Source organism: Buteo buteo, chromosome 6, assembly GCF_964188355.1.
Source record: "Buteo buteo chromosome 6, bButBut1.hap1.1, whole genome shotgun sequence".
In the NCBI taxonomy this organism is placed as follows: Eukaryota; Metazoa; Chordata; class Aves; order Accipitriformes; family Accipitridae; genus Buteo; species Buteo buteo.
In genome coordinates, this window is record NC_134176.1 from 41,129,591 (window position 1) to 41,154,973 (window position 25,383).

At 35.5% G+C, this 25,383-nt stretch overlaps 1 protein-coding gene across 1 annotated transcript in view; it reads left to right on the forward strand.

Moving 5' to 3' along the window:
* Positions 1–25,383, forward strand: part of TTBK2 (tau tubulin kinase 2) — a 100,293-nt gene that overhangs the window by 22,892 nt on the left and 52,018 nt on the right. Inside the window, exons 2-6 of the mRNA XM_075030625.1 lie at positions 4,998–5,157; positions 10,406–10,553; positions 16,275–16,348; positions 17,394–17,534; positions 19,906–20,010. Of these exons, the coding sequence (XP_074886726.1) occupies positions 5,089–5,157; positions 10,406–10,553; positions 16,275–16,348; positions 17,394–17,534; positions 19,906–20,010 (537 nt within the window). The 5' untranslated portion in view covers positions 4,998–5,088. The remainder of the gene's footprint in view (positions 1–4,997; positions 5,158–10,405; positions 10,554–16,274; positions 16,349–17,393; positions 17,535–19,905; positions 20,011–25,383) is intronic.

Below are 25,383 nucleotides of genomic sequence, written 5' to 3' on the forward strand. Positions count from 1 at the left end.
ATTACCAATCAAATCAGCGTAGGGTAATGAGAAATAAAAAACTAAATCTTAAAACACCTTCCTTCCACCCCTCCTTCCTTCCCAGACACAACTCTACTCCCGATTTTCTCTCCTTCCTCCCCCCCCCAGCAGCGCAGGGGGACAAGGAATGGGAGTTGGAGTCAGTTCCTCACACGTTGTCTCTGCCGCTCCTTCCTCCCCAGGGGCAGGACTCCTCACTCTTCCCCTGCTCCAGCGTGGGGTCCCTCCCACGGGAGACAGTCCTCCATGAACTGCTCCAAGCATGGGTGCCTTCCATGGGCTACAGTCCTTCAGGCACAGACTGCTCCAGTGTGGGTCCCCCGTGGGGTCACGAGTCCTGCCAGAAAACCTGCTCCAGCGTGGGCTCCTCTCTGCACGGGGCCACAGGTCCTGCCAGGAGCTTGCGCCAGCACAGGCTTCCCATGGGGTCACAGCCTCCTTCGGGCACCCACCTGCTCTGGCATGGGGTCCTCCACAGGCTGCAGGTGGAGATCTGCTCCACTATGGACCTCCATGGGCTGCAGGGGGACAGCCTGCCTCACCATGGTCTTCACCACGGCTGCAGGGGAATCTCTGCTCCGGCGCCTGGAGCACCTCCTCCCCCTGCTTCTTCACTGACCTTGGCGTCTGCAGGGTTGTTTCTCTCACATGTTCTCACTCCTCTCAGCTGGCTGCAGTTTCTTGTTGCGCAGCGACTTTTTCCCTTTCTTAAGTCTATTCTCCCAGAGGTGCTACAACCATCGCTGATGGGCTCGGCCTGGGCCAGAGGCGGATCCATCTTGGAGCCGGCTGACATTGGCTCTGTTGGACATAGGGGAAGCTTCTAGCAGCTTCTCACAGAAGTCACCCCTGTAGCCCCTCCGCTACCAAAACCTCACCATGCAAACCCAATACAGGAACAGAGTCTTTACTCATTGTGTTGTCCTAGTTGTTGCATGACCTGTCACCTGGAAATAAATTTGACAGAGGGCTAATTACCTTTAATTGTGATAACTCTTGCTATCTTACACATTTCCTCTGATCTGATGAACTGATCTGATAAGGAAACTGATGAGTTAATGAACATAGAATTTTATGAGATATATTGCAAATAAAATGGCTGTTACTTTTTTAGGAGAATTATAAAGTGTTCGTTGTGCAGAAAATAACCGTACTGCCACCTATAAAAACTGCACTGCTAAAGGATTCATCTGTTTAATGAGTAAGGGAAAGCTTGCACCTTAACTGTATGTCATTAACTGTTCATCTCCTTCAGTGGGATACAGAGCATGCTGGAGCTTTCTTAAATCGTTTAACAGCATTGTATGCTGTTAAACAGCTAAACTGAAAGCAACATATGGCTATATTTCAATAATACAAATGGGACTGTATGTAGTTTAATGAGTCTTTTATTCATCTGTGGAATTTAGAATGGGCCAAACAATCTGAATTCAAGTCCTTCAAAATTCAGAGATGTTTGTTTTGTCCTGAGCACCACCTCCAAAGAATGCATATTGATGTCTGTCCAAAAGTCCTTTAAATGTAGTCCTCTCCAATAATGTCTTTTTTTTTTCTACATGAATTTGGAGAAGGCGATCATAACCTAAATTGCATCTACCAGAATACGTGTTTTCTATTATTAGGTAAGGAGTATAAAGATATTTATCCACTGCAGTACATTAACAACTAACAGATTTTCAGTTATACAGTGTTAAGGTTGTTAGAGAACACATCAGAGCAATGAGGCCATCTAGATCAGATTGTGAATAAAGGCTTTAAAGAAACCATATTCTCACAGCAGTGCCTGAGTGTAAGCATGGAGGTGTATAAGCATCTGATAGAGTTGTGATTTAGCAGAAGTATAAAACAGCTTCAGACTTAGGGAAATTAGGGAAAAAAGACTGCTATCACAAAGAAATAAAAAATATCATCTTTTCTCCGTATTACATATTGGTGTGATTGAGTGTAATTCAGTGTTGGTGTCTAACTCAATGCTGCTGCCCATACCACAAGAATATGGAGCAAGGAGAGGATTTTCAAAGGAGGACCACATAAAAGACCCATGGAATAAGAAGGAAGGCTTAAAGCTTCATTTATTGGATTAGAGGAGGTTAAAAAATGTGTTTAGATGCTTAAATGAGGTGAAATTACTGGGAATGAAATTTGGTTTCCAAAACTGTAACAAAGTCATGTGGTAAGAAACTAAAATTAGACAGATTAAACCTTGAAACAAAGCGAGTCATGCTTACTGTGAGGGAAGGGATGTACTGGAACATGTTACCAGTGAAGATAGGGGACTCTTCATTATTTGGACTCCTACCTATTAGCATGTGCTAATTCACTGAAAGGGGTGAAGTTATGTGGCCTGTTCAGATAAAAGTTTGGGCTAATTTCAAACTTTCTGGCCTTGAAATTTGTGACTGAATGCTCCAACTACTTTATTTGGGGTCTTGAACAAAACAGGATTCTTCAAATTAACATCAACATGTTTGTAAAACTTGCATTTTTCAAGTAAAATAGTGGTTGCAGTTGATTATTAAGGTTCAGGAGGTGTCTAGCACCTTGCCTTCAGGGGCTCAGGAGAGAACTTTTGCCTCCTGTGCACAACAGTTTAGTGGGTCCTGGGGTTTTGGTGCTTTGAATACCAGTGACTGTTGATATAGAATGGATTTTATTGCTTTGTAATGATACAGGATGACAAGAGATTTAACAAGGAATTAGTGTATTGGAATAGGATTGAGGAATTGTGTATGAATGAGGATTTTGTTACACTGGCCATGCAGATGTTATCTATGGTAATACGGTACTTCTATGATAATTATTAAAGTATGGGATGGTTCTGTGGAGATGTGTTTTGTACCATTGGATTCTGGGCCAGTTACTGATGCTCTCATAGTATGCTCAAGAATGCATGAATGAACAGTTCTTGGAAATGTTTGTCAGAGCTATGACTATAAATTGTAATTTGAAGTGTATTTTTTAAAAAAAGAAGTATCTAACCAGGTATCAGATTAAGGCTGATAGCAGTATTAAAAAAACTCTAAAACCACTGTTGTTGTATCTTTGCTTAATAAAACATCTACTTATCCAACAGGTGATGAATTTTGCTCATGTTTGAAAGCTTCAGTAAAAATCATACTTGCCAATTTTAGATTTTTCTAGATTTTTGAGATGAATTATTTCTCTATTACTTTTTTTTTAAGCAGGTATCAGGAAAAAAAACCCTTCAAGTCCCAATATAGGAGTAAACATATTACTTAGTGAAGACCACCACCTACTTTGATGTAACTGGGGGCTGGTGGAAGGGGAAGCAAAGATTTGATCAAATGGAAAAATCACCGTACATGCTGTAAGCATGTAATTTTGGAAATAGACCTTTCCCCCTTCATTAGTGCCATTTCATTTTCTCTTTTACTTCCTTAGTTCCTGACTGTGTTATGATAATTCGGTTAGAAAGGCCAGTAATTATGGTCAGTGGTTAGTAATGTTAAGGGTGTTCACATAAATGACTATAGTTCTCTTTAGAATTTTGACCATATCTGCAGGGGAGAATTTACCAGCACTGGTAGAATTTAAATGTGTTTTGTTCAACTTGATTGAATTGCAGGGTGGACGCTGTTACTCAGAATATGCAATATTAATTTGGTTTCCCTTCATTTGTTTGAATTAAACCAATTCAGGCTACATAGTCTGAATGAACACTCTTTTACAGGGATGTAATCCACTTTAATTTGGTATAAATTTAGATCTTCAGCTAATCTAGATTAATTTTTCTCAGAGGGGTCTGTTTTGCCTGGAGTTGGTTTAAATGTCAGAATTCACAATTGAAGCAAGAAAGGCATAAATGAAATATGAAAAATAAATATGAAAGAATATGGAAAAAAACCCCACCACAGTTACCGTCATGTCAAATGAATGTCTGTCTTAAAAGTCAAGTTGTTTAAGCAGCAGGTTGTTTTTTAAAAAGCGTAATTTAACCCCATTAGTAAATGTGGCATTTATCCACATGGAAGGACATACTGTTAATTTAAATCAGAATGGTTGTACCAGTTTTGCATATCATTTGTGTGTTGATTCAGGGAGAAAAGAATTTTTCACTTTTGGTTTATGCTATTTAGGAAGTGATAGAAATAAACCCAAAGCAAATACACTTTTGAAGAGTCTTACCATTGGATAAGAGAGTTTGTACAAAGAGTTACACTTGTATAGTTATACCAGTGTAACAAATAAGCACAATTCTAGAAAAGCTTCAAACAATAGAAATAAGCTTTTAATTGGTTGTAGTAGTTGCTGATGGGAGCCATTATGGATGGATTAATCTCCAAAAGATGAATTTTTATATTGCTGTATAAAATTAGAGATAATTGCCTAAAGCCAGAAAATTAAAAAATTAAACTGATAGAATTACCCAGGACAAGTTTTTTTCCCTTTAGCTATTTGTACCCTGACATAAACCAACAAAATTGTACTTTAGGCATATTTAATCATAAGTAATCCTAGCTATGTGAAACACATTGTAAAATGTGGAATAGTCTGTATGCAGTGCAATAAATTAAATTACAATACCGATTTAAGTATCTATTGTTAATTTTGTAATTTTTTGGTTAATATTACCTTAAGCTTATTATTATCTATTACTATTAATTACTTAAGGAATTATTTAGTAAATTATTAATTAGATTTTTAAAGTTATTAAATTTAAATGTAATTATGGTTTACAGCAATTTGAAACTGTCTGCAGAATATAACTCTGAAAATGTTTATATTCATTAGTACTATTGAGATTGGGACTGGAGGTTTGAGAGAGCGCAACTTAAAAAATAAGGAAGAATATACTTGAATTTCTTTCTGTACTGGAAGTTGATTTCTAGAATTCCAACATAAGTCACTATGGGATACAAAGCTGGTTAAGGTGCTAGGTGAGAAATGCAACTTTTTCTGTATTTCATGTTATTCTGTTAATCATTGAGGTCCCATGTTCTGTTCTGTTTCTGCAGTCACTGGTTAAATGGAAGCCACTCCTTGGATCTGGATGGTTTCTACTGACATAGACTTTGCATAGCAGCTCCATCGCTTCAGGAGGTTGCAATGAGTGGAGGAGGGGAGCAGCCTGACATCCTCAGTGTGGGAATCTTGGTCAAAGAAAGATGGAAGGTGGTGAGTATGCCTTCCTGCAATTCTTTTTCTTCTTTAAAACATGTTTTTAAAAAGAAGTAGTTTGCACTTTGAATTCTGTTTCAAAATTCTTGTAAGATGTATTTTGCTTAATACTTATGTTAAATGGTGAAAGGACTTGAAAACCACTTGTTTCTCTTATCCTACTTTAAAAAGAAGTTACATGAATTTAAGGTGGGTTTTTTTCTGGTAAGGACCTAGGAAAGCTTTTAAATCCTGACTTAGTGCCTGTTCAGAGCGCAACTGGGAGGTCTTGTTAGTATCTGAAATCCAATCAGCCAGCGATTATGTCAGGTTGTTTCAGAAATCAGTCAGGCACCCTCTTGAAACTAGTCAGATTTTGAGATTTGTGACTTCTTATAGGAATATCTTTCAGGACCTTGCTGTTCTTCCAATTAGAAATTTTGTTTATTATATTTTGTAGCATAGATTTATTCCTGGCTGTTTTATATCCATTTGATCGTGTACCAGTATTGGCTTTACCATAAATAGATCTGTTCCCTTTTGGTGTTCTTATCCTTGATTTACATCTAGAGGGAAACAGTATCCATTTGAAACTATTTTCGCTGGGGAAAAACAGGCTGAGTTCTCATAGTTCCTTCTCCATTCCCCTGACCGCTTTAGAATTTTTTTGCTTGTGGAGTTTTTTTAGATTAAAAAAAAAAAAAAAGGGGAAAAAAAGCCACTTCATAATAGAACATTCTGGGTATCTCTGTGTGTTTAGTAGGCTGCAAACAGATACTGAAGCACTATTTTTTGCACCATCTACGCTTCTTATTACTCTCATATTTCAGTATTTTATTTAAAACTGTGAGACTGAACATAGAAGATACAGATTCATCATTCATTTCAAATTCATATAGAGAAAATAATTTCAACTATCTTGTGCCCTATCCTTCATTTAAAAATGCAGGAAGCTGATACTACTAGCTTTGTGTAGGAAACCTTTGTATTTCCTTTTGTGTAAGTAGAACCTAAACGGCTATCTTTGGAGTGTAAGTATTTGTGAAATACTTTCTTATATTGCATCTCAATATTGCAGTGAAGTAAAAACTGAAAGCGTAGTCTTGAATCAGATCAAATGCAATAAAATAGCATTATAAATAGATAATAGCATATAATATATCAATATCCAGTTGTCAGATATGTGCAACAGTAGTCCTGTTTTCTTCAGGTTTATTTTCTTTCCTGTGTAATGAAGAATGATGATCAGATTGGTGTCTTTTGGAAAATTTTGAGAGTAGGCTGTTGTTCATCTCATGTAATTATACATTTTAACTTGTATGTATTCCAAATCAAGTATTACAGGTAGATGAGTACCAAATACTATCTGTGTGTAACTCTTCAATTTCTTAATTTCTGTAGCAAACGTTAAGGATTTCTTGATAGCATCTAAGGTGGTATACTTCTTTCTAAATTCAGGATTTCATAGGACAGTCTGCCAGTGGAAGAAAATAGCATGCAAATTTTCGAAATTCCTTAGTACTTGACATATATATATACATAATTAATACTGGTCTGGTAGGTCATGAAGTATTTAAGTTTTTTGCTAGTGTTCTTGAAGCAGTAGAGTACCTAAAAATTCCTTGTGTAGAAAGATGAGGTGGTATAAACCAGTGGACTTTCAAGTTTTGGTGACAATGAGTATTGTCCCTATTTATCAGTATTACTTCTGATTGTTCCTTGTGGAACTCTCCTAATAGCCTGCTTTTTTTTTCCCCATTGAAGAATGGCAGCTCTTGTAGTATGATTGCATGAGATTATTTTGTTGTAAGCAGTTTAAGGAAAAAAAGTATGCATTCTGGAATTTACGTAAAGATTTGCAGCTGAAATGCAATTTTCAGCATTTTTGCTGCTCAGGACCTTGGTCTTTGTGAAAACATACCTGGAATTTGTGGACAAGAACATTTTTAAAAACTATGCCCAATTAAACTTAATTTTAACTTAGATGTTCTTTAGAGTGATTCTATTTTGAAAAGTAAGCATAGAAAAGACATTATAAAATATTTCTTCCTCAGTGACACCCTCCCTTTCTACTTGTCTCTGTATCTATTAGCATTTGCTTTTGTCCTCTGTTGATGCCTTTTCTCATCCCTCTTTTTTGCCTTTGAAGCATTTATTACAATCCTGACTTGGAGAGACTTGATTGTAATGATGATTGTTTTTAGGTATGTTTAAGAATGTCATTCAATATGCAGTGTATGTGAAAGTACCAAGATAAAACATACTGGAAGTTGTATGCTTTAGACTTGAAGCATAGAAAGAGATCGGCGTGGAAGAGAGAATGGAGGAAATGAGTTTGGGGTGTGAGGTGCTGAATGCAAAGAAGAGAAGGTTGAAACTAATGTACAAAATGAGAGAACGTGGTGCAGGTGTAAACGAGGGCAACATGGTCCTTGTCAAGGTAAAAGATGTTGAGCAGATGTGGCAGGAGGCCAGTATGTTTGAACAGTCAGCTCCTGTCTGAACTCAGAAGCAAAATGCAAGTGAACAGAAGGTGGAAACAGGGATGGACTGCCCAAGATTAATATGGAGACATTGCCTCTGTGTGTTGGGATGAATATAGGAAAGCCAGAGCTCAGCTGGCAGTTGAAACTGGTGAGGGATGTGAAAAGCAATGAGAAAGGCTTCTACAGGGACAGTGGCAGCAAAAAGAAGACCAAGGAAAATGTGGGCTCATTGCTGAATGTGGTGCGTGACACAGTGACAAAGGGCATGGAAAATATTTTTTCTACAATCAAAGAGAGGTTTATTTGTGCCTGGAATTATTGACTGACGTCATTATTGGGTGTATGTTAATGATTCTGTTGTACTTTATCTGAGGATAGAAATTGATCTGTTTGTTTTATTAGTGTGGTGGTGTGTTTGTTTTGTGGTTTTTTTTGTTTGTTTTTAATTTTTTTTTTTTAAGCACATAGGAAAAAATAACCTTTCAGAGGCAGTTTTCTCAGTCTGGCAGTTTCTCAAAGCTGGTAAATGAAGTTATATGATAAACTGCTATAAGATTATATAGGGGTGAGGATGGCTGTGTCACCTCTTTCCTTTTCCCCTCTCACCTTTTTCACCATACATTCCCACTGTCTCTGTTGTGCTTGTACTATGCTGAAAATTTACGTGCTTATGCTGAAAACTACGGTCAGGTCAATGTCTGTGTTTAACTGTTGGAGCCCTGTTAATAGCTCAGAGCTCAGGCATCACCCAACCAAGAGGTGGAACGGAAAAATGCAGACTTAAAATGGCCAAATTAGTCATGAAACTACACCTTCAAGAGATATACACAGGTACACACATACTATTTTTTAAAAATATATATACATATATAGAATCCTGTTAAAACTTGCTATTTTTCCCAATATTTAGATGACCGATCTCTTCCTTTTCTGTAAGGACTAACAGTCTGCATATATTAAATACATCTGAATGTAACTGAGTTGTACCGGACTTGAAAGGTTTCTGTTTCTCATGTTTGTGATTAATTCAGAGTTAACCCTAGATTCTTACCTGAGTAGTACCTTAAACAAGTCATGTCCAGAGATGCAAACTTCATATTCAGGATTTGTCATACTCTGTATTTGAACTCGTTAAGTTCTTGAAATGTGTAGACTGAAGAGTAACAGGCCTGTGTTGGTACTATGCATGTTATGCTGCTTCAGAGAAAATATACAGCCTGTGGAGAAGAGGAGATTGCATTTGCTAACAGCTAGCATGCTTTTTAGAAAGAAATGGACGTGTGAATTTGCAGTTAACAGGTGTTGCACTAGAAGCAGATATTTAGGTGGGTTACTTCTGTGGCGTGCTGTTTATCCTATGCACTTTTTTAAAATTGGCAATGAATTGGCCAGAAGTGAGTAATGTAGATAATGCTATGTATCTTGGACCATACTTTCCTCGTCTTAAGAATATTGAAATAGCAGTTGCTTGTGATGATAAAAGATCTTTAGGACAGAAGGTGCATGATGAAATACTGAGTATTGTTGTAATGAGACAGAATAAAAATTTCATGCGATATGACTTGAAAAATGCAAGTAAACAATATGAGTATTTTATCTGTTACCTTCTTCCTTATTCTTAGGGGCCTAGGCTATTTTAAAAATTGTTTTTCCTTCTCAGTCAGATGGCTGATTGTCTGGATTAAAAGACATTAGATTTATTTTCAGAATCTGAAGGCAGGTCAACATATTGCTGATATCTAGATCCTCGGAATGTTTAGATGACATTTAATACAGTGTAGTCATATAACCTTAGCAACTGTATGTTTTCAAATTACATTTAGAAAACCATGTCAGTTCTTTCAAGGTAAAATATAGTAAAAATACTATATTGTGTGTTTCTTAGGGTAAGTTCTTTTTGTCTCCTTTTCTCTTTTATCAGCTTTAGAATGGTAGCTACAGGGGAGATCACCATATGAAAACATTACATGGAATAATGTTGACATTTTTGATACCGAACATCAGATGAGTCTCTGTTCCCTGTTAACTTTTAAAGCAGAGTGAAAACACAACTACTAATATTTGCTCTGAATGTAGTACAAACTAATAAATATGACAGGAGCATTCTTTTTATCTAGCACAGATTAAACTTTCAGTGGTGCAAGTTTCTTTAGTATGTCTGTTAGTAAGAATGGTATTGGTGAACCATAAGTAAATGTAACATATAAAGTATATACTCAAAGATAATCTTAGCCATTTCTTATCATTTATGATTTAGCTGTTATGTGTAAGTCACTGCATGTAATAGAAAATACCCTTTTTTCAGTAAGTCCAAGAACTTTTATACCTTTAGTAGTCAGTATGTGTATTTCTGAAAAAAGAAGGCGGCATATTTAAAAAATGTCACTGTGCATTGGTATTTGAAGGTCTCTGGGTAGTATGTGACTATTTGAGGAATGACTTTATTCAGCATGCTGATTTTGGTCAGATGGATGCTGGGAATGCTAGTGCACTCCTCTATTGTATTAAATACAAGAAAATTAGTGCAGATGGAGATCAGGTGTATTAACTTGTTTTCCTATAATTCCCTTCCAAACTGTGGTTAACCATACCTTTGTAGATTATTCAGTAGCTCTTTTACGTACTGAAGGATATGATTATGTTATTTTAAAAATCTATTGGTACAACAGCATTTGCAGTGTGGCAGGCAGTACAAAGAAGTATTGATGTTTTGTTTCCTTTCTTTTCTTATTGCCTCTTTTAAATCTGTTTTTGTTCTTTTTTTTTTTCCCCCAATATAGTTGAGGAAAATAGGAGGTGGAGGATTTGGAGAAATTTACGATGCACTGGACTTGCTTACTCGGGAAAATGTTGCACTGAAGGTCGAATCAGCTCAGCAGCCAAAGCAAGTGCTGAAAATGGAAGTAGCTGTGTTGAAGAAATTGCAAGGTAGGGCTGTACCCTGGATATGCCAGAAGTAGGATGTCAGTGTGTCCTCTTAAAAAATCATTATAATCTCTATTTAGTCATAGTTTGAGTAAATATCCCCCATATTCTGCAGGTTATTGCTAAAATGTTATTAGAAGTGGAATAGAAGCTCTTTCAGCTTCTGAAAATTTTGCTACAATGTACCTTTTCTTTGAAACGGGATGACATGAAAATAAAAACAGCAAAAAAACTGAATCGCTGTAAAACCTATGCTCAACTGTAGTTTATTCTGGATCCCTATCTTCTCCTTACCTTTTTTGCTCTAGACTTTGTTGTTGTTAGCTTTTTATTTCCCCTTTCTAAGATGGTCTCTTCTTTTTTCTGCACTATCTAGCATTGAATGTTTGTGGGTCCTTAACATAGCATCCAGGACAAGAATATTTGTATTTCTTTGCCCTTGCAAGTACTGCCAAGAACAATTCTAATGCTGAAATGGGAAACATGTTTCAGAAAACCCCACACAAACAAACAAAAAAACAATTTTAAAATACTGTAACTTGTAGGAAAAAAATTATTGGCATGTAGAGTCCTGAAATACTTCTAGGGTTCACGTCCTTGACCATTCACAATCACAGCTTTGAATAGTCACTTTTGATGTACCTTTAAATACTTTAATGTCTGAAGCTATCAATACAGAGAAATATGCAATGACTTCTCTTCATTGCTTTTCACAACATAAGATTATAAAAAAAAAGTTTAAAGGGTGACTTTTTTCTTTAAAAAAATTATTTTGAATCTGGAAGGTTTTGACTAATACATTCGTCCCTGTCAGCAGCCCGATTTTTTTTCAAACTCTTAGTTTGAATAAAACAAAATCTGCATGATAAAGGGTGCTGCCTAATCTGCTGTAAAGGTCACATTGCAGCAGAAATTGACAGCCTCTATAGATTTAAGAGGGCAAGCATGTCACATGTTATAGTGTTAACAAACTGTTCCTATGTTTATATCTTTTTAAAGAATTTCACAAAAATATAGTATTATATAGTCGAGCAAGGAGATTCAGGGACTGCATATTAGTTTTCTTTGAATTTTAGAGCTTCTAGTCCAGAGATGAATAGTAAATTTCAGTATTACCAATCATAAATTTAGAAATAATTTGTCGGGGTTCTGAAGAAATTGTCTTAAAGATAGTGAGTTTTGAAGAAACAAATACTCTCTAACTCTCGCGTTTTTAAATGCTCAGAATTAATTTTTCAAGGTTTTTTTTTGTTTTTTCTGCACATGTGAGCTTGATTCTGTATTTAACAAAATCCAGTGTCTTTAAAATTATATAGGTAAAGCAGCTAAAGTAATAAGGAAAATAGTAATAACTGAAAATATTGGAATTTGGTAGCACTACAATGCCAATGTATTTGTAAAAATAACTGGAGTGCCTTATAACTTTCTACTGTGAATTTGAGTATAGTGAAGTTTGAGTTAAGATGTTACAAAAATGCTTTTTCTTAGTAAAAACTTATTTACTTTTTGAAATATTTTTGAAAACCAAAAATGTTTGCTGAAATAATAAAAAATTGATTTGTGAAAAATTGCCATAGGGCTTTACAGAAATTATAATTTTCTTACCAGTCTTCCTTTGGGGAATATAATTCCTTTAACAACCCAAATCTTCCTGCGGAAGAGTCTCTGGTTCTACTGAATCCTGGGAAATGCTGTCTAGATGAAAAGAACAGAATAATGAAACATCTGAACAACAGATCTACTGAGGCAGTTAATCCAAGTAATATATAATCCAAATAAAGATCTTTCAGTTATTTATTTTCTTAATATTATTTATCTGAGAAAACAATAAAAAGAAGTTTTTATATAACTGAAACCCTGATTTTGTATGAGATCTTTAGAAGGAGCTCTTTTGACAACCTTCCTTATGAGAAAACAATCTAAATATTATTCCTTAATTCTTATCTTATTATTCTCTTGCATAGTTTAAAAAAGAAAAAAAAAAAAAAAAAAGTCAGTGATTCCATGATAGTAACACTAGAGGTGACCTTTAGTCATTGCTGTGCAAGTTCCACATTATGGTGTAACTGCTCTGGTTTTAGATAAGGAACTTTGTAGGTGATGGAGAAGTGACTACAGTAAGAAAATAGGCAAACCTTTTGTGTATATTGAGATTTATAGTTTGCACAGATACGTAACTTTATTTTTATATGCATATATTTTTATCCATACTTAACAGATTCTTATTAAATAAGAGTATGGTAAAGACCATTTTATGTTTTACATAAAATCCTGCCTCCTAGGAACCATCTCCGTTAATTTTTCTCCCTTCCCAAGTGTTCAGTATGCAAGAGTTAAAAATTTGAAGCAGAGAGTAATTAAAGAAAAATAGACAAAAATGGGGAGTACAAAACAACTTTATTATTACTTCTTGAAGAATATTTTTTTATTAAATGTTTCATTTACGATGTAGAAAGTTTTCTCTTTTTTTTGACAAGTTTTTTTTTTCATGCGGATTCAGAGCAGATGAAATTGTAAACAGTTCTTTTAGGATATTTTTGTAACAACCTTCTAATAGCATACATCCTCTGAGACCAACTTTTGTCTTGTTCTTCTACCCCTTTTTGGCACGTGTGTGTGTATATATATATACGTATGTATATAATTACTATCCTTTTCTCAAAGGGCTTATGTTCTCTTGCTTTCAAGGTGTTCTAGTTACCTTGGACATAAATCAGAGGAAGGAATGTAACTGTCATGAAAATCCTTTTCTTGCAAATATTTGGAAAGTTTGATCTATGAGTAGTATGTAATGAAACACAGTGAGCTGACAGTGTCATTCAGAATTCTCTTGATGTGTGAATCTTTTTTTTTTTAAAATATATTTATTATCATATACAATTTCTGGGAAAATTATAAAGAAACAGGCTTTTAGCAAAGAATTAAATAAACAGGTGTAATATGTCTCAATCCAGCAAAACAGCTCTTCCAGTCTTTACTGGAGCTAGGTACATTTTCAAGGTTATAAACATACTTTTGTATATTTCTGTATTAGAATCTTATTTCACAGAAACTCTGAAACTGAAATGAGAATAGCTGTTGGCAGAAGTGCAGGGTTGTACTATTTTTTGTTTTCGCTTTCAGAAATTTTGAAAATTAAAACAGTGTGGTCATTCATTGTGGGGGTGAAATGAGTCATAACTTTGTAGGTATGCAGTACAGTGAATAATGAAAAACTTCAAAGAATCTCTTTTAAGACCCTGATCTAGCAAAACATGCTTAAATATGTGAGTAGTTGTATGACTTCTTTCTTAACTATGAAGAAGGAATATGTTCACTGATATGGCCATTTATTACAGCTTAGTCATCTATTGTATCTTTGATTTTTTAATTTTTTTTTCCCTGCCAATGATGCTGTTGCCTAATTATTGTTGTCAGAATGCTGTTTAACTCTTTAAGCCCTGTTTTTGTTTTTGTTTTGGTTTTTTTGAAAGAAATCTGCTGCAACAGATGGTTGTTTTGTTTAATCATGTTGTTAGGCCATCTGTTCCCACAGTGAGATGGGAGAAGACAGATTTATCACATCTCACTGAGTGAGAGCGAGACTCACTCAGTTGGTTTCTGTCTCACACAACCTTACAGACTTCTCCCTCACTCATTTACAGCTCTCTAGCATAATTTAGTGATGGGTTGCGCCTGGTGTAGGCTGAAAAGCTAGCTGTAGTGATACACTGCAGCCTGGGGAACGGCACATAGGCTTTGTACCCTCCCTAGGAAGCTTTTCAAGGGCATAGTTGTTCATTGCAGCCTGTTACCGTCATCTTCTCCCCCTGCTCCCCAGTCATGTGGCTTGCAGGTGTGAGAAAATACTGTTTTCTTGCTGAGGAAAAAGGAACTGAAGATATCTGCAAAGGTGTAGTAGGTGTGTATAGCCACACTGGAGTAGCGGAGGATCATGCTATTCAAAAGGTGTACAGGTCCTACTTCTGTCCTTTCCCGTTTCCTCATATTTTTATAAAAGTTAGTTTCCAGAGAATTTACCATACAACTGGAGCTGCTGCTCCAGTTAAAATGGGGTTTTTCTGACCAAACCAAGTTTTGGACATTTACTGAATTTGGCAGATGAAATCTGACTAATACGTGTTTCTCTGAAGATGTTCCTTCAGCATAGCCACAGTGGCTGTAGAATGAATCATAAATACTTGAGATGAGACTTCATTAACTGGAAACTGTAGCAATGAATATACAAAATTTCATCTTGACAAATTTGCTGCAAATCCTTTTTCTTCATAAAATTGTACTGTCTGTAATATTGCCTGTCTTACTTAAACAAATGGGTGGAAGGAAAAAGTGGAGGAAAAGCAGTGATACTTACAGCTTAGCACTTGCGTATCTGCAGAAGTTGTAGAGATTTCTTTTAAAGTAATTCTTTTAAAAGAAACTATTTTGATGAATACTGTACCATTTTCTTTGTTTAAATGGGCCTATCTGTTTTAATTGTATGTGGCAGGGAGCTTCCTGAGGAAGCAATAAACAGGCAACCACTCTTCCGTCAAGTGAAGTGAGAATATTCAGAAGCTGTAGCGCCAAGTTTTAGGGTTTTGATGGAGCTATGAGTGCAGCAGTAACAAAAAGTCCCTCCAGATCTGTTGCTAGCAGTAATGGTGTTTTGAAAGCGGTAATGTTTTTTTGAATTTTTCAATTGCTTTTCTCCTATCACTTCTCTTTTTCTGTTTATGACATTCCTGTAATCCTAAGGGTAAAGAAATTCATGAAAGAAACCTTAGGTGACGCAGATTTTACACAGCTTTAGCAACCACTTGCAACCATCAGCTTCCTCTTGGCTGTAGCTTCCATGGTGTCAGAAAGGAACGTAAATGGCCTGAGGGACTTAAACCCTACACTTCCCTGTTCTGTTGTAGAGTGCAGTCATAAGGCGTCCCAGCTTCTCTCCCAGTCAATGAACATGGGTACCAAAATGGCAACAAGGATGCATTCCCCTTCTGTTTCCCTACTGCAGTCTTTGGCTTGCCTTTTTCTCTGTTTACCTGGGGAATCTTATGCTTTGCCTTACAACTGCAGGATAGTAAGGAGATTATTTTTGACCGGCCCTCTTCTCCTCCACAGTTTGCTCCTAGGACAGGAGGAGGCTTTAAAGAAAATTGACTTAAACCAAACTGTGATTTTTTTTTTTTTTTTTTTAGCTACTACAATTCTTTTATCTCTGCTTCAGTGTACCTGAGCTGAATTTGTCTTTTGTAGCTAAACAGCAAAGATCATATTCTAGAAAAAAATATTCATGGATAAGATTAGTGGAATTACATTTTCTACAATTTTTTAATACAAAATATGACTACTATTTTCTTTCGCTGCAGCTTATAGGAAAAGAGGAACGATGGCTAGGAATATTGTCTATAACAAGCTATCAGCTTTGCAAGAAAATAACCTTTTCCCAATCCAAAATGCCTCAAATTTGTGGACATTTAGGCATATTGCCATGCATGTTTTCCTATAGAAGAGTGATAGCTGTGGTAGGACTGCATATTTTATAGGATAATGCTTTTATTTAATTGAGGGTAGAACTGATGTTGGGTTTACAGCTGTCGAACTGTGGGGGTGGGGGACTTAGTTTACTGAAGATCTCTAATGAAATATAACTATCTCTTCCAGTATTTTGCTAGGTATTTAAAGGAATAAACCACATAATTTCATTATTATTGGCTAATCTGCTGCTTTTTCTCTTAGGAAAAGATCATGTCTGTAGATTCATTGGATGTGGAAGGAATGACAGATTTAACTATGTGGTCATGCAGTTGCAGGTCAGTGTATCAAACAGAGCTCGAAGTTTCCTTGTGTGTTTTGGTTTATTAGCCAAGCATATATGAAAATACTAGTAAAGTTTTAGAGGATGACAAATTAAAAAAAAATAAAAGAACATGAACACATAGCGGTGAGAAAACCTAAATTAATCATACCCTTATGTCTTTATCCTTTGATACCCTTTCCATAATTCTTTCAGAAAGAAGGTTTACATTCTCAGAAAGACCTGACTATTTAAAGAGTGAACTGTTATGTCTTCTGAGATAATTCACATTACTTTGAAGACTTCACTTGAAGATAATCTAAAATATAATATTAGTCTGTGCATTTTGTTGGCTTTTTTGATGAAAATTAAAAAATACCCATTGCAAGTAAAAGAAAACACTTAATTCACTTTACTGAAAGATTTGTTCCTATGAAAAGGGATAAAATGGGTGATTAGCACTTATGGGATTATTGTCCTTTATCATCTTGGTGAATTGAATATTGGCAAAAGAAGCGTGCTCTAGTTCATAGTGTTGGTCATCTGTTATTTTGACAGACTAACAGTTCTGCGATGTTATGGGGTGCATTTCCTGCATAGTATATTTTTATCTCTTTGGTTACATAATCTAATATATACTGTATAATTAAATAAGTTACGTACTTTTCCTTAAAGAGGTGAGTGTAATGGAAGTCTTTGTGAGCATTTTCTCAGTGGCCTTTTTTCAGGTGTGACACAGATACAACTTTAACTAATAGTGTATGTACTAGTCTTCTAATAGGGATTAGTTTGGTCCATGTTACTTAGGAGTAGAAAGATACTAAGATTCATATCTTCAAAAATAGATTCTAAATTTAATGTTGGAGATACTCGGGGACATATATTCATTGCATTTAGGTAAGATGTGTTATCCTCGAATACGAAATAGGTAATGAGAGTATTCCGTGAGTGGGAGTATAACCACGAACAGCTCTTTAGCTGTAGAAGTAGGAAGACTTTACGCTATTTGTGAATCTTGGTATTAGTATTTTTTTATGAAAATGTCCTTTTAATTTGATCAGGGTCGGAACTTGGCAGACCTGCGTCGGAGCCAGTCTCGAGGAACATTCACCATTAGTACCACTCTACGGCTCGGGAAGCAGATTTTGGAATCTATTGAAAGTATTCATTCTGTGGGATTCCTGCACAGGGACATAAAACCAGTAAGTCTGCCCATTAAATCAAAACAGGCAAGTAATGTGTGGTAATTAGATGGCTGCAAAAATAAGAATAGGTTCTATACTAGATGTTAAAACGAAAAAATGGAAAGGGACAGAAAATTGAATATTTATTCATCAGATAGGGCAGATTTTTTCTATTAATTGTTGGATTGCAACAACAATAACATTGGTCTTTGTCGTCATTGTCTCCAGTTACTTAGCCCTCCCTGCAATTTTCTGTAGTTAAAACTTCCAACTCTTGTTGTAGCATCATGCAGTGGAGAGTATTTGCCATGAGATATGATACAACAAGTTTGCTAATGGCAATTAGTGTCTTCACATAATAGATCTAAGAGAATAGATAGTAACTGTAGGGTGTATTTATAAGCTCTTCAATAGCAATTTTTTTCTAGTTAGTATATTTATAATAAACGAAGAAAGAAAAGACAGACTGTAAGAAAAAACTATTCAATTGTTTTATTGTGCAATTCTAATAAAATGAGTGTTGTCAAAATGTCTTGAGGACAGTGGCTTCCTGATAGCGTCATGCTTTTGTTCTTATTACTCTTTTCTGTTTTTCTTTGAATTTATTCCTGAAATTGCATCAGCTATTTTTACTATTGCTCTATATTAAAAATATCATTAGAACTCTGAACTTTCAAAATTTGTAAATGAGAAAAAAATAAGCAAATCTTGTGTTTTCTAGTAGATGCAAATATGGCTGGTTATTTTTGGCATATATAACTAAATTTCCTGTCAGCTGGATGATGTTTACATAAAACCTCTGGTAAGTTTCTGTACATTAGGGAATTTTCATTTTCATCACTTCTTCCTTGCAACTTTTTCTAAAACCTGTATTCCCCTGACCCATCCCTAAGACTTCATTTAAGAGGGAAAGGACACAGCGGCAGTGAATGTCAAGTGAAATACGTGAGAAAGAGTTAGCTGGAGCGCAAGATTTTAAGGATGAAAACAATTCAAGTTTTGAATGGGAAATGTGTTCCTTTATGGCTGGCAGGATGGATTGGGGACATCTTGTTTTCTGGCTGTATCTTGGAGTCTGTGGGCTCAGATAGGGTGGAAATGGAGAATGCTGTTAGGGGATGGAAAAAACCCTGAAAATTAAATGTTGAGCCAGGATAAACAACAGTGTGAGGCAATATATAAGATTCATAAAAGAAAGAATTTTTCTTCCCCTTTAGGAGTTGATGTTGTGACTTACACATACAAAAGGCACAATTGCTTTCTAGCATGCAGTTTTCCTGGCTTGAAAATACAAGTCCATTTTACCTTTTATTAAGTATCTTCTAGATAGATTATACTAAAAGCAAGCTTTGTGTCGAGCTGAAATCTTGAAATCCTTGGTTGGTTATTTGCCTCGTGATGAATTAGGCAATGCTGAAACTCTGTTCCATTTAAAAATAATGTTGATCACACTCATTGCAATTCATGGTTTCAATTGTTTTTTACCCTCAACCTTTGATACTGAAGCAGCTGTGAATTTCAGATTTATTTAGAACAGTACTGCTGTTTCACTTAATGGAAAAAGAAGAATAGTTTTTCTAGAGTTAATTACGTTAAGCTTCCAGCTTGCTCAGATATGTAGTTTCAAGTCCATTTCACAGAACTTGTTTTCAGCTTTATCTTTTTTTTTATCACATAGTCCATTTTAAGGGGATTTGGTGGGGAAAGACTTGAACCGATTCAGCCAGCATGTTCAAACATCATAAAATAGCAGTGTTGAAGTATTTTTTTTTTAAAGGGCTAACATAGAATGTTAATTCATAGAGGCATGCAAGAAAATTTACTGAAGCTTTTCAGAATGAGTTACCTCTGTAAGTCCTCACTGACTTTCCAGCTCTTTGGGGTTTGTTTGTTTGGTTGGTTTTGGGTGTTTTTTTTGTTATCGTTGTTTTTTAAATCTGGTTCTTCTCCCTCCTGTGAAAAGGAAAAGGCATTTTGCACCCCTTATTCTGTGTTCTGCGTACATGATACTAGTGCATTTGTTTAGATGAACTTGTTAGCTCCTAGGTTGGTAGTTTTTTGAAATGTCCAAATTAAAATATGTGAGTGGGTGACATGATTGGAAAATTCACGCTGAAAATTTATATATTCTAAGAGATGAAGGAAGATGACAATCTCTTTGGACCATGTAGGCTGCTGTTCAGATATGCTAAGTTGGATGTCTGATTTTCTTAAAAAAGTTTTCTTCAAATTTAATGGGAGTTTAGTAGAACTGAAAACACAGAAGCAAGGGTAGAGAAGTAGAATGTGGATTTTCTATGATTGTGTTGCTGCATTAATATGTGCACATATTGAAAAGTTTGTGTGTATATATCTATATATATCTATCTGTATTTGTTTTTCTTCCTAGTCTAACTTCGCAATGGGACGTTTTCCTAGCACCTGCAGGAAGTGTTATATGCTGGATTTTGGCTTGGCACGGCAATTTACCAACTCATGTGGGGATGTCAGACCAGTAAGATTTTTTCACAGTTGTCAATTTGATTAATTGATGTGGTTAATTGGTGTGGTAATATGCTGTCTTTTTTTCTGGAGAAGTATGGGAGTTGCATTGAACTGGTAACTGATCTAAACTTGACAAACATCATCCCAGATCAGAAATGCCATGTGATTTATTGATTGTATTACAAGATTGACAGTTGGGAATGAATCAAGTTTCTGAGTTTTGGCTTGAGGCAGAGGTGTACTCTATGATATTTTTGGATAATCTATCTTTTGCTTTGGAAAATCAAGTGACAAATAGGTTTTCGTTAAATATCAGAGTAATACACCAGAGCTGAATTTCACCTGATATTATATATTGCATTAAAAAAAAAAAAAAAAAAAGTCAATGTAAGAGAAAAAAGTCAAACGCTAAACTGAATACATAATCTTCTGAAAGAGAAAGTCTGAATAATTAAAACAGTGATAGGTCGCTAATTATAATATGTAGCAGGACATAGTTAAGTGTAGTTGCTGTATTCCCATGCGATGCAGTCTGAAGGAAGTTGTAGATAAAAGCATATCAATGAGGACATTACAATTTTAAGTACAGTAGAGCCTCCCTAATTCACTGTTGGGCAGTCCTTTTGTTAATTTCAAAGTTTGAAAATGAGCAAGTCAGTGCCATGATACATGGTAGTGTTTTAAAGAAACGTATTTCCTTTATTAAACTAGTTTAGTTTACATTTTGATGGTAATACTGAATAATGTACTAGTCAATATTGCGTAGCATATTTATTAATGTGATGCAATTCGAGTGGTAGAAGCCATCGCTACAGGATTTTCAATTTTATTTTGCTTCAGAAGTTGGGAAAGTGGCAAATTTTTGTGTGCAAATTGAGGTGTGTGAATTAGTAAGGTAAATTAGCGGGGTTCTGCTGTACTCTATTCCTTCAGCCGTAATGCTGGGCACTGCAATGAAAGCAAAGAGCAGGGGAGACCAACAGAGTGGCTGCTCCTGTTGGAAAGGTGAGCTAATTAAAGTAGTTTTAATTTTTTTTTATTTCTCAGTGTTCTTGACATGTTGTCTATGTTTGGCTGCTTATAATGTTTTTCTAAGTGACCTGTAATTTCGACGAGAAAACAATTCCCAAGATTCTGTAATTTATATATATATAAACACCAATGGTAGTATTTTCAGAAAAAATAGGTGATAACAACAGAAAATGTAATATTTCTACTATTCTTTTTGTAACAACTCAGCTCTTGCCTTTTGTTTTTCATTGCAGTGCCCTACAATGTAACTGAAGTAATTCTTCAGTTTAATCTGTTTAGAGTTTTCTGACAGTGTAATCCATACTAGTAGAGTGGCAGTGAGGGGAAAAAAAAGACAGTAGTTTTATTTGTACTGAATAGTCAGAAATGGCTCTTGTATAGATAGCAACCATACTGTTGCCCTTGCTTACTAATAAAATTTATTAATAATTTCATTAAATGTGCTATGTGCTTCTCCTTAAGGCTATCCTTCTTCTAAACTTCATTAGATTTCTTCAGCAGATACTGCAAATAACCTGGAACAATGTAAAAGCATGTTCTCCAAAAAACATAGTACTCTATTGGTAAGAACCTGTTCCTTAGTTAAGGTTGATTATTAGATTTGTATGATAAGCCTAATTTTATATATATACACCTGACTTCTGCAGAAAGAATCCAGTCCCATTGAGATTTTACATATCATCCCTGAGTCCTTGAATTTCCACAATGTGTTCTAGAAGAATCAGAATAGAAGTTTTGGAATTAACAGAATCAAGTTTTAGTCCTTTGGCAGCTTTGTATTTCCCCCAACTGTAAGGAATTCCTGGTGGCCATAAATCTGTTCAACTCAAAAAGATGGAATAGGCTTGTATGGATACTGTTGAAAGCAGAAAAGTTTATGACAGGACTGTATTTCCCTCTGGAAATCATTGGCCAGCACCACTGGCTAGCATATACATTCTAACAGTTGGAGATAAAAAATTGAGTTAGCTTCAAGAGTGGTAGAGAAGAAAAGTGTTGTGTAGTTCTTTGACAAAATGCAATTTAGACTGGCAAGGAGATTGAAACTAAAAGGCAATTACAAGAATAAATGATCATCAGTTTTATAGTATAAATCTTCTTGTTAATATAGGTAGTATTCACTTGACTGAAGTTCAAACAAGAAGTTGAAAAGAGGTCCTTATGATGAGGAAGACTGCTTTATTTTGTGAAATCGGGTCGAGAATCAAAGAGGAAATGAGAAATTTATCAAAGCATTAAGCTAACCAGGATTAGACTCTTAGTTAATTCTGCTACATTGTACCAAGACAGAGGAATGCAGCAGAGTTTCATATGACTTTAGTGTGATAAGGTGTTCTTGTTTCAGATCTGTTATAAAAAGAGGAATTATAAAACTTGGGAATCCATGGTTTCATTCCAGTATTTGACTGAAGTATGTGCTGGTGGCTACTGATATGTATGTTCAACCATCCATTCAGACCCTTCTGCATTTCTGTTAAGCCTGTGCTTGCTTTTGTCTGAATCTTTTCTTTTGTCTGAATCTTTTCTTTTGTCTGAATCTTTTCTTTTGTCTCTCCTCTCTGGTTTCCTTTCTACATCTACCTCCTCATATTGCTTCGCTTCCAGTTAGACTAATTTATCTTCTTGCACTTTTGGTGCCCACTGGAATAGTACAATCCAACTAAGTGAAATTTTCTTTGCTCTCAGCTTCTTTTCTTTGTACCACAATGAAATCTGAAAGCATTCTGAAGGAGTGAGAGAAAAGAAATTCAGGCTGTTGCAGCTCTGGATTGAATTATGCCTCATGACACATAGAACATTTGAAGAGTTTAGATGCCTGATTCAAACAAGGCTGTATTGAGTTTGTGTGAATTTTAGTTTTTCAAAAGCTCAGGCATAATCAGTTTTGGATGGCTAGTAGAATATTCCTTGACATCATTGTGGTACACTCTCAAATCTCTCCTTGTCTGTCTTCATTCCAAGGCACACTGGGGATATAGGCTTCCTACAAATTATTGTGGGGGTTAATAAACAAACACTCATTGGTGGCAGGAGCCTTGTCTGGTGACAGAAAAGATAGGAAGAGAGAAAAATGTGCGTGGGAAGGAGAACAAAAACTTCTAGGGATGATGTAGGCTATTAAAAGAAGGAAGGAGGAAACAGGGGCAGGGGAATAAATTGGAGAGAGGAAGCCAATAATTGAATTAATGGTGTAGATAAGAATTGATTACTGCAAAGCAGGGTAATTAGAATTTAGTTGTGGGGAGACTTTCTAATCATCAGGCAAATACATTTAGCAGGATGCAAATTTAGTATATTTATGAGATTCATAGTCTACTGTTTATTGCTTTGAAAGTGTTGTCAAAGGGTTATTTTACCTACCATTTTGTTTCCCATTGTCCTAGTGATAGCTAAAGTAGGTTGTACTAGCATCTCTTTTTTCTGGAGATGAGGAATAAATTATTTTTGAATGTAAACCTAACTTGATACAGCCTTCAGTTTACATGTCTCTATTTACATGGTGATAATGGAAAAGTGAAAGTGCCAGCTGTGGTACAGAAATAGAAAACCTTGAGGGACAAAATCTGAAGGACATTTGCATTCTTAACATCATCAGTACTACAACTAGCTCTTGGGCAGTTGTCATCACTCCTGTTTTAAAGTGAATGTTAACCACAAGTGTTCTTTGAGGTACTAACAAATTTAATACAAAGAAAGCAAAATGAAAGAAAAAAGAAGCCACTAGTCTTTGCTTTTAAACAGATTAACCTTCAAAACCAAATTTGAGGTCATAATCCTTTAAAAATCCATAAATTCAACCATCATGTATTATCACAGCCATGAGTTTTGTGGTCTTTTATTTATGTGGACTTGAAGTTACAAATAACTGAATTGTATGTGTTTTACAAAGAAGATAATATAACATGTATGCAAGCTAGCTGATAAAGCTAGGGAAAAACACAATTGAAAAGCAATCCATAAGAAGGTGGTGTTTAGATAAAACCTTTTTATCTAAACCATCTGTGTTTTTCTACTCAGTATACAGGTCTCACTGTCTAGCAGCCTAAAGAATTATTCAAATTAACAGCCAGTCCCCTGAGTCTGGTGATTTGGACTCAGCAAAGATGAATGAAGGAGAAAACATCTTTTTGCCCAATTTGGTGCTTAGTTTGGAATATGGGCTTCCTCTCTGAGAGTATCATAACTAGTGGGTTAAATGGTATTCTGAGGAGACTCAGTTTTGTCTGTGGAACTGTTGTACTTTTGATAAATAAGGCTTTTTAGGTCAAAGGGAGAGTTACCCTATGATTCTTTTCCCCCTGTCCCCACCTTTCTCCTGCCCTTCCCAGTGACTAGATTTTAGGTCATTCTTCAGTTGTTATTTAAACAAAATTAAGAGCTTCAACAGAGTTCTCACCCTCATAGGTTTGTTTAGCATGTCCTTTATTAAAAGTGTCTAAACTTCCCTGTATTTATTTGAAATAAGTAAAAAAAAAAATCAAAATTACATTCTTTTAACATACATTAAGGACTTTACAGTATTTTAGGTCTAACTTGCTAGATTTTTTTTTTTACCTGGAAATTTGAAATTTTAAACCTTACTAAGCTGGGAAGTCCTGATTTTAGAACAACTAGGAAATGTAGCCCTTGTTTTTTCTGATATGCTTTGTTCAAAGGACTCACAAAACTCTTACTCTAAACATTAGCAAAAGTATTCAAATCCAAAGGAGACAGACGATCCACCAAAATTTTCTGAGGAGTTACTCATGCTCTTTACTGGTGACTTGTCAGTAACAAAATTGTCTCTGACTCCTGCTAAAGCAGAAGATACACCAGCTGCTGTACAGTCTGACCCTTAGAAAAATGCAGTGAAAGCGATTGTGAATGCAAATGTTTAGATCTTTTTATTGTCTAGGGAAGCAGTTACAAACCTGTTCACATTAGACAATGAACATGCTATTCTATTCAGGTGTTTATGTACAAAATCAGGTAAGTGCTGCTTGCCTTTCTTCAGTGCCCTCAGGTTCTGAGGATTTTCCAAAAAATGAGTTTTTATATTCGAGTTTCACTTTAGGATGACAGATGGTGTCCTGAAAATATACTTTAAGAAGCTGAATTCTTTTTTTTTTTTTTTTTTAAATCCTAACAAAAACCCAAAACAGAACACTCGCCCCCAAAACAACAAAAAAAATCCCTTGCACAGTGTTGCGCAGAAATGTGTTGTTAAATATCAAAGCAGAGTATTGCACACATTTTGAGATCTTTCAAAGTCTATTGTATTTCAGTTAAATACAGTGATAGAAGGTAAAAAATTCTTGTATATTCATTCTTTTATTTTGTTTTTTACTTCATGAAAATTCAGAATGGTTAT